This window comes from Pygocentrus nattereri, chromosome 7 (genome assembly GCF_015220715.1).
Source record: "Pygocentrus nattereri isolate fPygNat1 chromosome 7, fPygNat1.pri, whole genome shotgun sequence".
Taxonomy (NCBI): Eukaryota; Metazoa; Chordata; class Actinopteri; order Characiformes; family Serrasalmidae; genus Pygocentrus; species Pygocentrus nattereri.
In genome coordinates, this window is record NC_051217.1 from 31,923,232 (window position 1) to 31,944,021 (window position 20,790).

General features: G+C 39.3%; 1 protein-coding gene across 4 annotated transcripts in view; it reads right to left on the minus strand.

Annotated features, from left to right (window-relative positions):
* The window catches only part of cbfb (core-binding factor subunit beta), a 42,371-nt gene that overhangs the window by 3,524 nt on the left and 18,057 nt on the right, over positions 1–20,790 (minus strand). For 2 of the 4 annotated variants that reach the window (XM_017704216.2, XM_017704215.2), the window contains exons 4-6: positions 6,671–6,787; positions 6,106–6,201; positions 4,897–4,944 (exon numbers count right to left, since the gene is read on the minus strand). In XM_017704216.2, coding sequence (XP_017559705.1) covers positions 4,915–4,944; positions 6,106–6,201; positions 6,671–6,787 — 243 coding nt within the window. In that variant the 3' untranslated portion in view covers positions 4,897–4,914. The remainder of the gene's footprint in view (positions 1–4,896; positions 4,945–6,105; positions 6,202–6,670; positions 6,788–20,790) is intronic. The other 2 variants (XM_017704213.2, XM_017704212.2) reach the window with 1 other exon arrangement.

The window sequence follows — 20,790 nt, forward strand, 5'->3', positions numbered from 1 at the left end:
AGAAAAGTGTACTGCCATGTGTTATCCCAACAACAATAAAAACATGCTCATAATGCCCGCCCTGATTACTATCTAATCGTATCAGGAATTACATATAAAACAATGCAATATAAGTCACTATTAAGTTAGTTTAACTTATATCAAAATATTTTATGTCAAGGCTCAACTGACCCTTCAACCCCCAAAACACATTGAAATTGCATTTATGGCTACTGTGAGAAGGTGTTAGAAACTGCACCAACTGCATTAATCATGAACTTAGCTGACATCAGTCTATTTACATGTAGTGCTAAATTACCCCCTAACGTTACCCATTGGTAGAAAAGTTTTGTAAAAAATGTATAAAACAAAGAATTATAATATAATATTATAAAATAATATTATAATATAAATCTCAGACAAATATGCATTGAATTCCAGAGAAATTCTCTCAAAAACTGACATGCAACATGTAGCACATACAGCAGAGGGCAGCAGAGGCTAGCTCCAGTGCAGACTCTAAAATAAAAATTCAGCTGCTTTTTTTGGTTTGAGTGGCAGACAGTCATTAGTCAGGGGGAAGTCTTCAAATCACTAGCTTTAAAAATAAAAAGATGACTGCTGCCTCCTGTCACAGATACATATGTTTATGTGCATATGCCTAAATCTCTCCCAACATAGACGTCTGGGCATGACCGGGGCAGACAGACGGGCAGACAGCAAGGGAGAGACAGACAGAGAGGCAGACGTGGTCACAAATCGGCCATCTGACATAGCGTGAGCTCATCGTCCACCTGACTAACCATTTTAGCAGGTTCTAAGCCTGGAGCTGTTATTCCTCAACCTTCACGTCTCCACGAATCCTCAAAACTTGCCATATTGAACAATATCTATTAATCAAAGCGACTGCTGTAGTTTTCTTTGATGTGATTATAATGGCATATGAGGATGAATCAGCAGTCTGTAGTTCGAGTTTCTCATCGTGCCTTTTCCACTGCCTACCATTACTCACTCACATTGCATCAGTGTGGTTAGAAAGCAAGAAGAGAGGAGGTTTGTATTTCAAAGGGCCTTGGAGCCACTAAATGCAATAGCGCACACACATACATACAAATAATTACAGTGTTTGTGCACTGTGAATAGAAAAGTCATAGTTACATGAAGAAACGCACGTTGCTTATTACGTTGGAGCCCTTGCAAGATGAAAAGCTCTTAATTAGCCCTCACACCTAACGCAATTTGACTCCGGGACTGGGTGATAACAGAAAAGATAACAGGTTCGCAGTTCACAGGCCAAACCACACTACTGATGAGCAATCTGAAAAATCTCTGTACAGTAGACATGTAGACTACAAACAACAGACAGATGTTACAGCTAAGCCCTGAGAAAAGCGTCTGTGCATATATGTGCGTGTATAAGGACAAGAGGTAATATCGATCATATGAAGCCAAGCAGCAGTGTTTGCCAGTACCGCAAGTCAATAGAGCTTAGATTAGGCTGTGCGAGACAGCACTCCTAATGAAGATGATCAATACTAATGATATATTAATACTTTCTGTGCCTGAGCATCAGTCATGCTCTAATCCCACCTGCAGTAAAGGCTTAAACTTGGATGAAAAATGGCCCATCTATTCTCCATCCATCAGAGAGAAGGCCATTAAAGTCTTGCCTCCCTCCCCAACCCCCACTGCCAACACACGCAGTTCTATGGTGGGACCACACACACATGTGCTTACACAAACACACCATGTTGAAGACATTGCATATACAGACAGAAAAGTAGACATACGCATTCATACAGCTACGCATTCGATACAATCGGCAAATCCGACACTCACCAAATCCTTGCTAACACTTTATTCTACACAATCAAAAATAAAAGGCTAATCTGCAAAAATACTTTTGGTGTAATTACTATTCTAATTCTTAAAAATCAATAAATCAGAACAAAATTATCAATAAATATACTCTTTGCTTTGTAAGTAGTATTTTACACTTACATTTTCAGTATATCTAGCCAGTTTCCACTTGCACCAGTGACAATGCTCAAAAGCCTACTTACACCATGTCTGAGTTTTATAGGCCAACAAAAACAAATAAACAAACAAATAAATGCACCTCAAGTTTTAAAAACTTAAAAGAGCCATGTCTAATTTTTTCTTGTATATTATTTTTCCCCACTTATGACATAAGAAGTAGTAGTTCATTGTTGCAAAATTATTTTCCAACCTTGCTTTATACCTTATAATTAAACAGGCTATTTTTTTCACTCTTACTTTAAGACTGATTCATGTAAATGATCTCTTTTCTGACTGGCTGGCCTCAATCAAAAATCTGTCTGGGCTCCCGAGTGGCACAACCATCTAAGCATTGGCCCTATCATTAGGAGATCACAAGTTCGATCCCTGTTGATGCTACAGCCATCCATAGCCGGGAGTCCAAGAAAGCACAATTGGCCTCACTCTCTGGGTGGGTAGGATGGCCCTCCCTTCTCCCCAATCACGACAGCGTGATGCTAGTCAGTGCAGGCATATGTTAGCTGACGTAACAGATGTGGCACCTAGTGCTTTCCTCCGAGCGTGCTCAGCTGTTCAATGACGTTACATGAGCAGCAGTTCGAAAAGAAGCGGTGTAGTGCACAATTCTGCCCATATGTTTTCTAGGTAATGAGCGCTATATCATGGATCCCACTTTTTTCCTTCTGATACTGATACCTGATCCTTTTGTATTGGCTGATACCGATATTAGCTCTGTTTGACCCAACTCACTTATAAGTCCTGATATTTATACAATGACATTTCTTAAATATTTACTTTGGTAAAATGTTCTGTATCACAAATAAAACCCACTCCACTTGGCTAGATGGCATTTACTTGTTGGATTATATTTATTAGATCCTTAAGAATACTTATTTTTGGTTATTTACTGTATATATTCAGTATTTAATCTCATAAGTAGTAATGGAAGCCATGTTTAACAACTGAAGTAAATGTAAAATATTTTTATTGTGCAGAACTGTGAAAAACCCAACTGATCAGTGTATAGATAAACCTGTGATGTTTACACATCAGCCCCTCTGGCTCAAAAACGGAGCTGAATGTTGTTTCACATCCAAATTTTTCTAGTCATTTGTCTCATACGTGCATCTTGTTCACTCGCACTGCATCTCTGAGTATCAATTCAGTAAATATTATGGGACTTGATGTGAAGGCGTTAATGTCTTAAATCTATAAATATCAACCCACTGTGAAAAGACTACATAATAACTAAATATAAAACTTTAAATAAGTACAAAAAAATACATCTTATTACGTTTTGCCTGTTGTACCAGACCAGATGACTGTAAAATGAAAAAGTTGTTATTGACAATCATCAATAAATCAATAAGTAGTCTTAGTTGTAATTTCAATAAAGATTGTATGCTTAGAACTAGAGGGGGATATGGCAAAAACATATTGTGACACTTTTTTACAATACACAATGAGTATCACAATATTTTGTTAAATAAAATAAAACTAACGTTAAGCTAAGAACTAGGTAATATACATAAAACAAATGAGACTAAATGAAATAAGATTGTGTTAAAATAACACTGTGTTAAAAGTAGGACAAAATGTGTTGTCCTTAACTGGACACACAGATGTGTTTAAAATCACATTATGTGTCAGTATCTGTTTGGAAAGTGTAGATAACAGACTTTCTCTCTTCCAAGGTTAACTCACTCTCTTCCTTAGAAAATGCATTGCTACTCTTTTGTATCTGCACAACATAACAGTTTTTCTTTCTTTAAAAAAAAAAAACCTAGGACAGGGTCGTCTCCTCTGCGGCAAGCTCCTAGCGCACAGTTCTTTGTTTTCGATCGAGTTACGCTAGGCGGAGGACAGGCAGCGGCCAGTGAGACCACAGCTATGCGAGAGCTGCGTGTCGTTCAAGGGCCAGCGAGCCCACAGGGTCCAACCAAACTCAACCATTACTCCCCTATTCAGAATAAAGCAAAGGGAGAGAGAGGGCTGGGGAAGAACAGCAGCAAAGGGAAACGGAGTCCAGAGCTACAGTCTCATAAGGGCCCTCAAGGTCCGAAGACTCCACGCTGCTGGTGGGATGAGAAAGCATTTGTTAAAGAGTAATTACAGGGGTGCGGGTTTTTCCCCACAATTTGTTGTGATTCGCTGATGGAAGGGAAAAAACCTCTCAGCCCTTGAGATTATGGATTGTCTTGACCGCCATGAATGAGAAATTTAGATTTTCATACTCGGTTAAAAAATGTATTAAAAAAACAAGACCTTGGCATGATTGATTTTTGCAGGGTGGAGGCGGTGGAGGAAGAGGGGGAGGGTGGAATAAAAAGCTGGTGGTTCATCAGAAGGAAGGCTGTGCTCATGTGCTGCCAAGCTGTGCCTGGGAACTCCCAGAGGGATTGGCAGCCGGGGAGAGGAGTCCTGCGAGGAAAGTCTGGCCTCTATTAGCAGGACTATTACTGAGACAAAGACAGTGGACTTCTCTTTCAGTGATGAGACGTGGCCTCTCATTTAAGCTTAACAGTCTGGACACTTAAACCTGTGCTACAGGATGTGCATTACAAGGAAGCATCGTTTATCTGACGGCAGCCTTATGAACATGGATTATGACTGAGGTTTCTTACAAAAATATACAAACATACGGCAAAAGTACAGACACACATCCACATACACACGCACAGATCAAGCTGCTCTCATGCACGCACATGCTCTTATGGAAAGTGTTTCATAATTCACAAAGGACATTCATGCAATTCATGCTCTCTCTCTCTCTCTCTCTCTCTCTCTCTCTCTCTCTCTCTCACACACACACACACACACACACACAAACACACACTTACAGGCACAGACATGGTTTAGTGCATGACACAGGGATAGAGAGAAGCAGAAGAGACAGACCCTGGTCCATGAATGCCATCAGTCCCAGATTTTTGATGCCACAGGGTCCTAAAAAACACAATTTGGTTTTCAACTTAGGAGCGTAGTTTGGATTGACTTCAGAATGATTCTGTAGTATTGCACAGATTCTTCATGCACTGAGCCACGAGTCAACAAGAAAAGCACATCAAACACACACACACACACACACACACACAGACATACACACACACACACACACATTTTAAAGCACTCGCTAAGTTAGTTTTACATTGATACATACAGATTCGTATGGGTTCAGGCCTGTGCCGGTAACAGAGTTCTCTTATTTGGGTAACTATATAAAAAGTAACTGCAGTAAACAGTTAAACTGTGTCAGGGAGCTGATGTTTTTTATTTTTAAAATGAACAAAATAATAATGATAGCTAGTTATTTTGAGGCAGTTACTGGCACTGAAGCAGATATGAGAGAAAAACTGAAAGCTTGTGAGCTGACAATCTTTCGTTACTTAAAAGAACATAATAGCATCACAACTCAGTTAAAGTTGTGGTTGTCATTTTGTTTGGCAATGGAACTGTAATCAATCAGTAATTAGGTACTGAATTGATTGTTTCACACACAATTTACTGTCTGAGGTTACTTAGTTTATCCATTTCACATTGGCTTTTTGATCTCCAAAAGCAAAGACATGATTTTGAAGCTGTTTTCTGAATTATTTCATTTATGTTAGATACAGCAAATATGGTATTGATGTAGGATATCGATTCACCCAACATTTTTAAAAGTTCCATTATGTTCATGTGTGGGAAACCTAGTGTCTTGCAATGTTTTGCATGAAATAAATGAATGATGGGTCTTTAAACTGGGGGAAAATTAGTTCTTACAGTCACCGCTGTTACTGCAGTAACTCAGCTAACTGTCACAGGCACGGGCACAGGCCTTGGAAAATATCAATTAGTTCTAAGCATGTTAGTGGCTGTAATTAAAAAGTTAGAAGAAAAATGAAAATGAGGATTATTGCACAACAAAAAAGAAAGGAACAGCACACACAGATTAAGTACAGAACACACTAATACACACTCACACTCACACACACACAAAGACATACACACAGTGTTTGTCCCACCACAACTCTACAAATACAGAAAGTACTGTTATTTTTCATGCATTAATCTAAACTTTAGTAAATAAACACGTACACACACAAACACTCTCCCTTGCAGTCTCACCTCCAGGTCCTCGCGGTGTGAACGATCCCTGTCCTCAAAATCACGAGCCCTTCTGCGAGCCTCCTCAAAGGCTGCCTGAGCCAGAGCATCTTCGTGCTTTTCACACACAAACACATGCACAAATGCACACAGAGGAGACAAACAAGGCTCATCAGGCCAGCAAAATACTCACAAAACAGAAAAAACAAACATAATTAGCTGAAAATGCTGGATCTGATATTGGAGAAAAAAAGAAGGACTCTGATTCAATTCTGTAACAAATCCAGCCTTAAGTAACACAAATTCATAGTGTGGTGTCATTTTATGATGTCACGATTGTTATCCATGTATTTCGTTTTTGTGTAGTTTGAGCATGATAGCCTACTTTTAGACACTCAAGTCCTCAAGTGAAGGACTTCAATTAAAAAATTGTTCACTTAAAAGTCAAATATGAAAAATCATATTTCTATTGCATGAGTTGCAAGGTTTCAATATTGGTATTGTAAACAAACTGATATCTTTAATTATAACAGAGAGCTGCACCGTACAATGTAAGGGCTTACATAACATGTTCCCCTGCCTATACCTGTGCTCTTTCATCATCATATTCCAAACAGCCCATCCCATCCAGACGCTGCAGGTCAATCCAGCCTCTCCAGATCACACACACTCCATTCAAGATCATAGGGGCCTTCAGGTACACCTGAATACAACACATGCACAAAGAGATTACAGTAAATGTATTAACCATAATAGCCAACTAATGATTTTGCAAAGTTGTAAGAGTTCTTTCTCATGCAATATTGTAATTTTTTTGTTGTAGTGATTACAAAAGGCTTGAACATAAAATTGCACATAAACAAGACAAGTACGAAAGCATCACTAATGCCAAAATTATCTATATTGCAATCATATTTTTGATAGAAACAATAACCTTACTACGTCACTCCTGGCTATATAATAGGACATTTGAATTGTAAAGCATGTTGCAGGCCTCAACAAGGCAAAGAGCTCAGTGCTCCCACATGGAGGCCCATGTATTATGTGTATACATTCCACTGTCTTTTTTTTTTTTAATTTCCTCCAGTACCATGCTCCACTGTTCACTTCCTATGATGCGGGAGTTTATTTATAGAAGATAGCGTAGTGCTGAGAAAGGCTACACCGACACACTCTTAGCAGAGACGAGTAAAGTTCGTCTGAATTTATTTATACTGAGCTGGGGCAACGGGGACGATGGGCACATGATTACATCCATGTGTGTGTGTCTGTGAGTGTATGTGTGAGTGTGTGTGTGTGGTTGTTGCAGGGGGGCGTGTTGTGGATGGGGGCAAGACATGTGGAGTGGAGGTAGGTGTAAGGCAGAGAGAGAGAGAGAGAGAGAGAGAGAGAGAGAGAGACACGGGGGTCAAAACTGGCACTTTGCCACAGGACTATCACATCTCAGCTGCTGAAGAATCCAGGCTGAGACAAAAGCGTGCAGTCTAACAGTCTGTGGCTGCTGTTTATTTCTGTAGCAACACGGCGCAGGAGACAAGAGCCCATAAACACACACACACACACACACACACACAAAATATTATATATAAATGAATGGATATGTGTAATATGCACTGTCATTTTTTTTTAAAAATGTAATTTTTTGAATGATCATTTTATTACTGCTTGTCTCATACACAAAATAAACCTACATCTACATGTCTACTGCCATGTGTCAAAAACTGGGACATGATATTCTTATTCTCGCTTGCCAATACAGATAGTGTGTTTCAGCACCAGTATTGGGGCCGATACCCAAATAGTATCAGTACTGGTGCAACACTAACACATTTTATAGACACAAAGCATCCACTATAATCACACAGGCATCTAAAAAACAAGAGCGCTCTGCTCCAAACTGTATAAAAGCACACAGACGCTAAAACCCAAAACACACTGCAGTGTGTGGATGGCCACTGAACGGACCACACTGGGCAGTGCTGACTGCCCTCACAACCTGCCAGCCAACACTATGTGCCTAGCCAGACACAACACGGGCTTTGTCTGCTTTTACTGCACTGCCTTAACTGTCTCTGTATGTGTATATAAAGAGGAAGAAGCCTCCTGTTTTTCCACTGACTGACTACACTGACAAAGTATCAAACACTGAAACTCAGATATGCCATCAATTAATTTCCATTAAATTATTTCTGTCTAATTTAACACTTATACCTGTTCACCTTTGTGGAAACAACAAAAAAATAAAAAAATAAAATGTATGCAACAGCAAAGATTTTTATTATTATTACTACTACTATTGAGCTGTTTTATAGAAAGAAAAAAGTACATTTTTAAACAATGAAAAAAATCGAGCAACACAAAAGCTTGTTTTAAAAATTATTACCAGAAAAGGTGATATACATTTTTGTAGTAGATCATGGTTTCGTTTGACACAGTTTGAGAACATGGAACTTAGTCTGGAAAAACATACCAACATACAAAGTTAACTGTGAAACACTTTTTTAATATTATTTACTGAATTTGGGTTTGAATCCAATTTATCACCCACAGTTGATGATGATAACTCTCACCCAAAAGGTCTGAACACCATTTAGTAAAAGTAGTATGATTGTAGGATAGCAGTAGGACTGTAGTAAGATTTTTTTTAATTCCAGTCAAAATAGCCATTATGTTATTCATTTTTTCAGGAAATATTTCGATATTTTGGTTAGATATAAAATAACCCACATGCATTAGGAAGGGGAACATCTGAAAATATCCACAGATGTTTCTGTCCATCCTTCCACAATTCAAGTAGTCATTTCAATCATCAACACTGTAGGTCTGAAAGAATGTGTAACTGTCAAAAAGTTATTACTGAGAAAATACTCAGCAAATAGACAAACAGAAGAACATTTACTCTAGAACACAACCTGAGATGTGGAGAACAGATTTATGGGCTGGTGAGCCTAAATGTGTAATTGGGTTTACTTGGGTTGTAAGAAAGAGAAAATGCAACTTCTAAGACAGAACTTTGTAGATGTGGACAAATATCCCTGCAGATTGACTGAAAGCAAGTCTGGAAGCTGTAAACAAAAAGTGTAATTGCTTTTTGCACAGTACTGCATATTTAATGAAGGCTGTCAAATAAATAAATAAATAAATCAGTAAGTTTTAACTGCTGACTATTTTTGTGAGGGTTGAAACACATCATTAGCCACAAAACAGGGCACATTTCACTGAAATCTGAAAATATGATAAAAAATATAAAAATGGGGCATATATTCGCATGCTTGACTTGAAAGCAGTTCATGTACATTTCCAACCAAAGCACTCTACTAATCCAATCATGAACTCATTTAATATTTTTACACCTTTCTAGCATTAAGGGACATGTAAATTCTGATGGAAAACATGCTGTCTGTTGGGAAAACAAAGTAAAACATTTTCTCATAATGTAACAGAAGGAGACTGAGGTCAGTGTTTTCAAATCTGATGCTAAGAGCAGTTTCTCTTTCTCTCCTTCTCTGACTCACTATATACTTTCCGACTTGTTATCTTTAAATATATGTATCTTATTTTCTATGTGGCTCTTTTTCACTCCATCTTCTTTCACTCCTCCTTTTTCCACACTTCCTCAAACATAGCACCTCTACTCCTTGTCCACCTCGTTTTCTCACAGTAAACACCCCCAGCACACCCAACCCCCACCAACACACACACTCATGTGTAAACCAACTCCAATATGCAAAGTAAATGCTGGGCAGCATGACAGGAGTTTAACTAAATATCAATGAGACCAAGGCGACAACAGCCCAACTGAAATCAGATCCTCATTTCAGAGAGATAAATCACCCAAAACATTTGGGTCAGCGCTTCAAAAGACACCAGGCAGACACAACCACACTCATACACACATGCACACATGGCTGAGAGAAATCATACTGTATAATTAAAGAGGAAATTTATGACAAACTGCTGAAGAATTATAAAAACACATGCCTCAAAACACAGCAGTAATGTAATATTTCCACAGCCTGAAAAGAAAGTCACCAGTGGTCCGGAGGAGCAAGGCACAAAGAGCAATACATCTCAAATAAATGCTGAATATGGACATCAGCATACATATATTTTTTATCATTTTGGAATCTTTTTCTCCTGCTTTCGTCCAACTCAAACAGTTACTTCTCCCAACCAATACAAGCCTTTTGGCCATTAATAACACATTTAAAAAGTCTTCCTGGGTTCTGTCCAGAGAGAACATTCATAACTCCATCAGCCTAAACACACAGTTTTCATTGGGGGCACGCCAGCAACACAGACAAATGAGGAAAGAAGTCTCTCTCTCTCATGCTATAACTTATTGAAGTGATAGGTAAGCTGTAGTCATGCAAGCTCGCTCTTTTATCCTCACCTAAATCCACTTTTGATATTTTTCTTGTAGGAATAAAATTCTAACAAATCTACAGTTGTTTTTGTCATTTTGCTATACTATTTAAATGTAATACTAGTGTAATAAATCATATTTTTAACACATTTAAATCCCCCTTTTCTACATACAAATACAAATGTGTTATCGACTGAAAGTTCAGAGTTTGCATTTCAACAGAATTTCTCTGCTTGTTTAAATGAGCCACAAGCGAGAAATAATTAATTTCAAATTACAATATCAGAGATGGCACATGATCCAATTCCAATCAATATCGGGCTGCTAGCAGCAGGAAAGGCTGGACTCAATATCAGAGGAAAAAAAGAACAAATCCCATAAATGTATTTCATTTTCTGGGGTAACAGAGTTTTTGAGCAATTTTACCACAATGGATTTTAGATTTTCATCTTAAGTGAAGTGATATTGTATCAGTACTGGGTGATACTAAAGGTCTCAGTACCGGTGTTGGAAAAGAAAAAATGGTCTTGTGCCACCTCTACATAATACGCTTTTGCCATCACTACCAAAAACTGCTGCTTTTAATGGTTAAAGCTTAGCAAGACAAAGCCGCGTTCAGGTCAGCATGAAAGGGCGTTCAGGTCGGCTGCAAAAGGAACCAAAAACAATGGTTATAATAGATATAGAGACTTGAAAGATTCCAACCTTTATTCACTGGTTGAGCCTAAGTGGCTGCTGGAGCAGTTTCAGTAGTTTTTGGGTAATGTAGTATCTGAGGATGGAATCTTACACTGGTACAAGTCCTGGCTTGCCTTGCATTGGTTTATAGTAACAATACAAAGCTTGAGGATGAAAAGAACAAAAGAGGCAGAGGAGGGAGAAGAACGGAGGGGAAAAACAGAGAAAGAAAGGCACACAGCATTCATCATGCTTTCAGTAAACATGAATAAAGGCTTGCTGAATTTAGAACAGGACTTTGCAGACCGTGTAAAAAAAACACAGGGATGATGAAAGGGCGGAGCAGAAGAAAGGTTAGAGTTGAGGGTCTTAGCTGGGCTGAAGGGGCTGCAGAAGCAGGCGGCAGGGCTGGGTGGGGCTTCAGGGATAAGACACAGTGGATCTGTGTGTGTTTGTGAAGTGGAGAGGTAAGTGGGGGTGGCAAGTAAACAGAGGGATTCAGTTCTGCCAGGCTTTTGATTCATGCAGCCAAAACAATCCACTCCTCTACTCTCCACCTCTCTCCTCTCCATTTGTTCAGCCGTGCTTACAAGACCAGAGAACAGACAGACGCATCTGCAAAGTTCTCCAATTGCACAGTTCCATCCTCATTTCAATCTGCAGCTCTTCCAGCAAAGGCCTTTGTGCACATTTGCATGTATGTGTGTGTGAGAGAGAGAGACGCTGCTGAGTCATGTTTTCAAAGTGTATCTCTCTCTCTCTCTCTCTCTCTCTCTCTCTCACACACAGACACACACACACACACACACCAACACGCACAGAATACATGAGCAGTGAGAGCAGTCTGAACATGTCTGGGGACAAGATGTATGTCCTACAGTGTTGAGAGATGAAGGAGATATGAAGACTTAATGAAGAACATAAACTCTCTCTGAAATTCTCGAAAATGTGTGTCGCATGAGTTTAAGTGATATGCCTATGTAACTCCTGCTGTGGAAGGAAATATAACAGATCTGTGTGTTCCACTTACAGGCACCTGACAGTGATATTTATGAGGTGTTACTTCTTCAACAGATTGATTCTGCAGGTAACTGAATTATGCTCTTTCCCTTTCTATGTTGAGTTAGAAACCAGCCAATATCTGATAAGAGAGAAAGACGAAATACTCAGAGGAGTCAAACCAAGTCATTCCATTGTTAAGAGTCAGCGGTGCTCTAACAAAGCATGTGCAACTCAGAAACGTCACAGTGATTGCCTCTTTTACTGTGATAGATCAACACATGCTAGAAGCTAGAATAGGTGATCTAATTCACTATTTGACTTAACTGACTTAATACACTTCTGCAAACCAGAAATGGGAGGTCAAAAAAGGGATAAAGAAATGAATCACTTCAAAACTAGTATCTTAACTAACCAACTTTCTGTTGTAGTTCTCCAGCCTTAACATAACATTCCTGAATCACACAGAACAAAATAGAAAATAATTTTGTTTCTTGTACACAGAATATATACAGGCCTAATATAAGAAAATTTTTGGAAGGCATCTCTGCTACATGTGTGGCAGCAGAGTGTGTTTTCTCCACAACAGGCTTTGTGGTCACTAAAAAGAAAAACAAAGACAGAGCATGTCAACAGGCACATCTCTCTAAACAAAAACTTGTAATATCCTATAAGCCTTAACAACTTGAATGTTAGTCACTTAAAGCCCATACCTACTCCAGATTAGCTCGCTATGCTGTTTTTCTCTCATTCTTATGAACGTTATGTATTTATAGTCATTTAACTTAAATATTACAAACCCAATTAACCAAAATAGTTGGGATAGTATCCAAAATGCTAATAAAAACAGAAAGCAGTGTTTGGTAATTTCTCTCCAACCTGTATTATATTAAAATCACAGTATTTGATGTTTTACCTCATGAACTTCATTGCTTTCTGAAAATATATGCTCATTTCAATTTTGATGCCTACAACACATTCTAACATTCTTGGGGCAAGAACATATTTACCAATGTATTACATCACCTCTCCTTTTAAGAGCACTTAATGATCATTTGGTGGGGCTAAAGACACACATTGATTGTGAAAGCAGATTTTTTTGCCATCCTTCTGTTACACAAGTCTTCAGCTATGCAAATGTGCAGGGCCATTGGCTGTCATAATTTGAGCTTAATAAGATACAAGTTTTCAATGGGAGACAGTTCTAGACTGCAGGAAGGCCAATCTAGCACCTGCACACACTGATTATGCAGTTATAACATGCGGCCATTGTGGCTTGGTGTTGTCATGTTGAAATAAGCATGGACGTCCCTGAAAAAGACGGAGTCTAGAAGTGTTGAAGTATGTTGCTCCAAATTGTATTAAATATTAATGGTGCTTTCACAGTGCAGGTTACCTAGTAATACCCCATATGCCAGGGTAGACCCTGTTGTCCAGAGAACACATTCATCATTTCCATAAATAATCTGAAAGTAACTTCTCAGACCACAGTACACATTTCCACTGTACATCAGTCCATTCCAGAAGAGCTCAAGCTCAGAGAAGTCAGCAGCTTTTTTGGACACTGTTAACATATGACTGCTGCTCTGCATAATACAGCCTTAACTTGCATTTGTGGATACAGCAATGGACCATGTTTATTGATAATAATTTCTGAAGTAATCTTGAGCACATGTGGTGAAATAAATCACTCCAACATGCTGGTTTTTAATGGCGTGCCATCTGAGGGGTTAGAAGTCGTGCGCATTCAGTTATGGTTTTGGCCTTTTTCTTCATGCATTCTGGCTTTTTGCTTCCTCCAGAGGTTTCTCTGGATTAATATTGATATTATGCAACGAAGAGGGAAAAATATGTCAAATCTTTGCAATTCCTGGCTCATGAACATTATTGTTTAACTAGTGGACTTTTTTCTGCTGATGCGTTTTTGGTAAAATTATGAGCCTCCACCCACCCTTCCTCATAAAGGACTGGGCCTTTCCTGGACACTCCTTTTATATCCAAGCATGATTTCATCACCTGTTGAGGATGGTTATTGAACATTTCAAAATGTTTCCAGTCCTTCAAAATGTTTTTAGTCCTGCCCCTGTCCCAACTTGTTTAGAATGTGTTGCCGGCATCAAATTTAGACTGAGTGTATGTTTCTAAAAATAATGGAGTTGATTAAATAAAGCATTGCAAATTATTTGCACTGTTTTGTGCAAATACACATCAAAGTAGATTTTTAAATCACCGGTTTTGGTTTTTAATTGCATTTTACCTACTGTCTCAACTTTTCTAGAACTGGATTTATATTAATGTTACTGTACATATAGAATAGAATAGAATACATATAGATAGAACTGTTTTTCTATTCCATTAAGTGCATGACCAGTGCCAAAAGAATCAAATAATTTAAATGCTAGGTCTTATTTTTCTTTTAGAATCAAATATGCCACAATTTAAAATACAGAAAGTATGGAAATCAAAAGAAAGCAAAATGCTGGATACTTAGAAAGCACAATATTAAAAAACCCGGATGCAGGTTGAGGCCTGCCACCTAAAGGGTGACTGACATCCTGTTTCCCACCACGCACTTCTCCAATGAGTTGGGAAGGACACACAGCAGATGGAGCTGCCAGCAGCCATGTGGAAGTGATCAGAGGAACCAATTAGACGCAGGCAGTCAGAGATACACACAACACCTCTTCAATCTAATGTGTATGTGTGTGGATGCATGTATGAATCCCAGACAGCATCCTATATAACCTGACAGCCAGCAGCCAGTCTTGCTAGCTCTATGGCTCGGGAGGGAAGAAGTATTTTTATTAATGTAAACAAATAATCAAGAATAAATTTGAAAATGAAAACAGGGGCTGAAAGGCGGTGTCAGATGTGGAGTAGGCCAAGTTTGTTTTTCTGTTAGCTACATGGGCAGTCCTGTGTTCTTGCATTTTTTCGAGAGCTATTTCGGGCCCGACGAGCACAGGGGTTTCATTTACGAGTGGGCCAAACCCGAGAACCTTCCCATGGTGCACTAGGCAAGGGGAGCCTTCGGTGCTCTTGCAGAAGGGCCTGCTTCAATCCCACGCTTAACAAACTCAGGCCTGCCCTACTCCCCCGACACAAAAACATACATAAATTGTTTTTATACAATGTTAGGACATAGGCTCACACTAATGTAAGTACCATTGTGATACTTTTTTTAATCCTTAACCTTATAATCAATTACAATTTTTTTCCCTTTAGTTTTAAATAGAATGTAAAGATTTTGAGAAGAAAAGCAATTCACAATGTCAGCACTGTTTTGATGACAGTGACATTATAGCGTCACAGTCGGAAAAAAATCTTATATCTTCATTTTGGTCATTATTTGAAAACGCCAGCTGCTGTTCATACTCTGCCAAAATTCCAAGACAAACAGACCAATAAAAACAGTCTAAAATTACTTGGAATAAAATCTAATTACCTTAATTATACGGTAAGTCTTTAGTAGAAGTTTTTACCTTCTCCTGTAAAGTCACTGTTTTAGAGAAGTTTTTGATCTGACACTGATGATATGTTACCCCTGTTCTTCCATTTTTTCCTACAAAGTCAGGACATTTTGTCCTGAAAATATATGAAAATAAACACAAAAACACACACACACACACATACACATTCGCTCCCTTGAAATGGCTTCAACATCTGTAAGGACAGCCAGGTTTTTTTCAGTGCTGCTACATGGAGAGGGGAGCATAGAAAACGGCTTAACCACAGACTTCCTCTTCAGAGCCAACCGACAGCTCCCACATCCCCCACACCCCAGTGAGTGACACTCAATCAAGCTCACACACACACACACACACACACTAGAGGGACGTACACCAATTCCTACACACTCCTGCAATCTTAGGAACACAAAGGGTAAGCGAGACCGTGAGCGAGCACACGATCTACACAAATTTATGCTGGAAACTCAAGATTTAAACTGCTCCTGCTCTAGCGGAACAAATGAACCTAATAACCCTAACATGTGATTTAAATGTCATTATGTCTGTATCATGGAGCGTTCACACACACAGACACATGCACACGCACATATGGGCTCAGGCCTACTGAGTCAGGCTGCCCATTGTCCACGCATCTATACAGGAAATGAGATGAAACCAGCAGAACGTTACTTGCACAGCAGCCAATAGAGGCCGCCAAGCACCTCCAAGAAAGCTCACAGAAAATACAGGGCAAGAGTGTAATGTGATTGTGTATTTCAGAAAGAGAAAGAGGAGAAAGAGATGGGGGTGTGACATACAGGCAAACACACAAAGAGCACCCAATTAGTTCTAAAGAGAATATCTGAGGATATGCTTTGTTTCTGCAAGGAAAAAAAGCCTCAACTCAGACACACTAATTGGCAGAAAGTCTGAAACAGTTATCAAGGTGTAGCTGTTGAGTGGGTGGTCACAAACAAGATTAAGAATCTAAAGATTTGTAGCCTGGATTTACACACATGCAGACAGCTTCTCTCTATGGGCCACTCTTTAACTCTAGTCTACTTCCCTTTTATTCAGAATTACACAATAGACAGATGCATGGTGGTTCAAAATGCTGACAAATTGTTCAAACAAGGAGAGGGGGATGCTAATGATGACGAGGATGAAAAGAAAGGGGAATACCAGATCCTTTGTATGGCAGCAAAGAGAATACAATTAACCCCCAGAAGTCTTCAGCTATTGCTGTTGAAATTACACAACGCTGAAAAACGTAAAGGATGTTTTTCTGTCCGCAAAACAAATCCGTATGCACAACAAAAACTTTTAATCAAATTTAAATTAGAGTAAAATATGTCCTCTTCTACACAGAAGCAAAAATGTGGTATCAATTAAAAGTTCAGAATCCCTCTGCCTGTGAGTAGGGCCCTATGATTTTGGACATAAAAAACAGATTCAGATATAGCATAGAAATGCCTGGAATAGGAATGCACGGATACCAGTTTTTTTAGACCGAGTGTTAGTACATACACTATATGGACAAAAGTACTGGGACACACCTCTTAGTGTTTCATTCAGTCCCATTGCTACAGGTGTAAAAAATCAAGCACCTAGGCATGGAGTGTGCCTTTACAAACATATGTGAAAGAATTCAGCAAATTAGAGCGTGGTACTGTAAGATGCCACCACTGCAACAAGTCAGTTCACTAAATTTTTTCCCTCTAAGGTATTCCACGATCAACTGTGAGTAGTATTGTTGAAAAGTGGAAGCGTTTCGGAACCACAGCTACTCAGCCACGAAGTGGCAGACCACGTAAAATTACAGAGCGGGTCGCCGAGTGCTGAAGCGCATAGTACATAGAAGTCGCCAAAGCTCAGCTGACACAATAACAGAGCTAGCAGAGTTCCAAACCTCCTCTGGCATCCTTTTTAGCATCAGCACAAAAACTGTGCGCCAGGAGCTTCATGGCATGGGTTTCCACGGCCGAGTAGCTCACATCACCAAGCACAATGACAAGTGTTGGATGGAGTAGTCTAAAGTATGCTGCCACTGGACTCTGTGTGGAGTGACGAATAACGCTTCTCTATCTGGCAGTCTGACGGACAAGTCTGGATTTGGCGAATGCCAGGAAAACATTACCTGCCTGACCGCATTATAGCACTGTAAAGTCTGGTGGAGGAGGGATAATGCTGGGGTTGGCCTAGACCCCTTAGTTCCAGCTGATACCGAGTCAGATGGACATTTGTGTAAAGACCATTTGAATAAACCATCATGTATAGACAAAGTCTACAATTTATATGTGAAATGCAGCCTCTACAGACACTGTCTATGAACAATTCAAAGTAAAAAAGCTGGTTAATTCAAAATAATACACTGCACACTGAGTACTGAGCTAACACACTGAGGAAGTGAGCAGCGCTGCTAACACTGAGCACTGAAACTAAAAGCCAGGCAGTGATGTACACAGTAGGACAATAGGGTCTCTCTACAACCTGTTTTACAAAAAAAAACATTTGAACATTTATAACTCACTATTCTACCCAGTAAAACAAAGCTGGCATAGAGGGACTGGCAGCAAATGTCAACTTTTTTCTGTCCTCCATTTAGTTGACCTGCATGTCTCCACCCATATTGGGGTAGTGCCTGTCTTTGTGTGTGTTTAAAATGAGCTAAAATCACACAGTGTATTCTTGTTGAGAATCTGCCAGGGCAGACTGAGTCTGTAACACTTCTCTGTGTGAGCAGAGCCCCCTCACTGCATTTGTTCATTAGCAAGGTGGTGTATACTCTTAATGTCTTCTGTCACAGCTGGTATCAGAAACTTGATATTTGGTGTATTTTTACAAGTATGGGTAAATGAACATGACATCGGTGTGAGACCAGTATTTTTACAGTTAATAATTGTGTACTTACACAGGGTGTGTTTTGGGTCTTTTACTTCACAGACTCCCAAAATGAGACTAACACTGACCATGTGTATTTATAAGACCCTGCTGGTATGGGTTCAGGGGGCTCCCAGTCTCCCTTCTTTCACTGAAGCACATAAAAAATCAGAGTTCTAATAGTGGACTATTGTGGGGAATCTTTAGTCTGCTGAACATGAGCAAGAAGGGTTTGAGTTGAATTAATTAATAAATTCATTCATTAATTACTTCACTCTTGTAGCTTATTAACTATGAAATCTCACTTGAGTGAATTAATATGAAATTACACCATTCTTTTATTGTCAGAAATGAGTTCTGAGGGTTAACCTGTAATTTATGAGATAATTTACAAACAATGGAATGGAAACAAGCTACTGCAAGTAGACTCGAGTTGATGTGAGTTAAACAGATGTGAGCTGAGTCGAGCAGATTCGAGCAGAACTCAAACAGACTGTAGGAGACTATGCCCAGCGCCTGTTGCCGTAGTAACCTCATGGTGGGCGGCTGGCAGGCTGCCCTTCCTCCGGTCGCGTGCCAGTCCTTCGTCAGCAGATCTGAAGTGCGCGGGGAAAAAGAAAAACACTGTCGGAGCCTCTGAAGCCCAGAGAGGAGGAGGCCAATACTGCACGGGGCGAACAGCGACAAGACACACACTCACTCACATAGGCATGCTGACAGAGGAGCATTGTGTCCACACACCTCGTGAGTGGGGCTTTTTGTTAGCAAAAAGAGGGAGTGTGTATGTGAGTGTGCGTATGGCTGATTTAACACAAGTACTAATTATGCTGCAGTTGCTGATCACAGACTTATTCACAGAGCAGCAAAATGTCTCTTGCTGTGTGTGTTACTCAGACATGTCTATGTATGTGAGTCAGGGCTCCCACGGCCTTTTTTGGATTTTCCCTCTCCACAGGAAAACTCTGGGAGAAAGAGAGAGAGAAAATGGTAAAAGTGGTAAAAGTGGAATTGATCCCAGTGTGCTGAATCAGCTCTCTGATTCACTTCTCTGAGCTACCACCACAGGGCCAACACTTCACCAACACTCAGCCCACATCCACTGCCTGAAAACAGCCCACATTAGGCTGTAAGGAAAAATTCAAATAAACCTTCATATGCATCTATGTGTGGGCACACACTAACATACCCACACCTGTTCCTCTGCCAGTGTGATGACTAAGACAGTTTCAGCAGATGTGACTGGACACCTCACTCCTTAAACTTGTACCATTTCCCCAACATCATACCCATAACCTTTGCCCTGAATGTCTTAATATGAGTGTAGCCCCATAAAGTTTTGAAAATAACAAACACACGGGATATTTCACATCGAGTCTGAAATGGACAGACTGAGATGCTGCATAAATGTTTTAATCAAAGTCAGCTAGATTTTTAAAGGTTGTATGGATGCATTAAAAATCAGGCTGACCAATCAGATGAACTTTTAATTTCATTTTGTCGTTCAATGATGTAAATTCTAAATGTTGTTGTCACACTTATTGTCATATCTCACAGAGCTAAAGATCTCTGATCTTTCACAGAGGACAATTTTGAACAAGTAAATATATTAATGGCCCTCCTACTGCAGTTGCATTTTACTGTTACTCTGATAAAGCAAACCAGTAATTGGCCCTTACTGATCTTAATTCACTCAGTCAAGATCACAGTGCATATAATATGAAGGCAATCGTCTTATGTTTATGTATGCATGTGGCATAAATACGCATTAGGTAATTCCACATGCTGATATATTTTTCTAGACCTAGAGTACGAATGTCCCACATACACTGGGAACAGAATTAATGAGTTAAACGGGACATCATCAAAGTAAGACAGGGTTAAGAAAAACAAAAGGAGCTTTGCATCTCTGATTAGAGACAACCATATAAACAGAAATAGACACTATTTGCATCCTTGCTGACTTTACAAAACACCCACACAGAATTATAAAGCCTTGCCTATTAAATGTAGATTCCCATAATGAGACTCATTCCACAACCACTATTATCTCTTCTATGGATGCAATAACCAATAAGCTGCTTATCAGCTTATTGATAGGGATGCATCAATCGAAAACTGTAAGTCCAATTATGATTTACCCACCACAAAATTTGCCAGTGGCCAATTTCTTCACTGATTTTTTTACTTTAGTACATTAGTCAAAGTCACAATATAAACAAAATTATACTTTTTGACTAGCAACCCACATTAATCAAATAAATTACTACTGCTAATTCAGCACAATGAGTCATATATAATAATGTTACAACATTCTGTTATAGGTGTAGTAGAGCA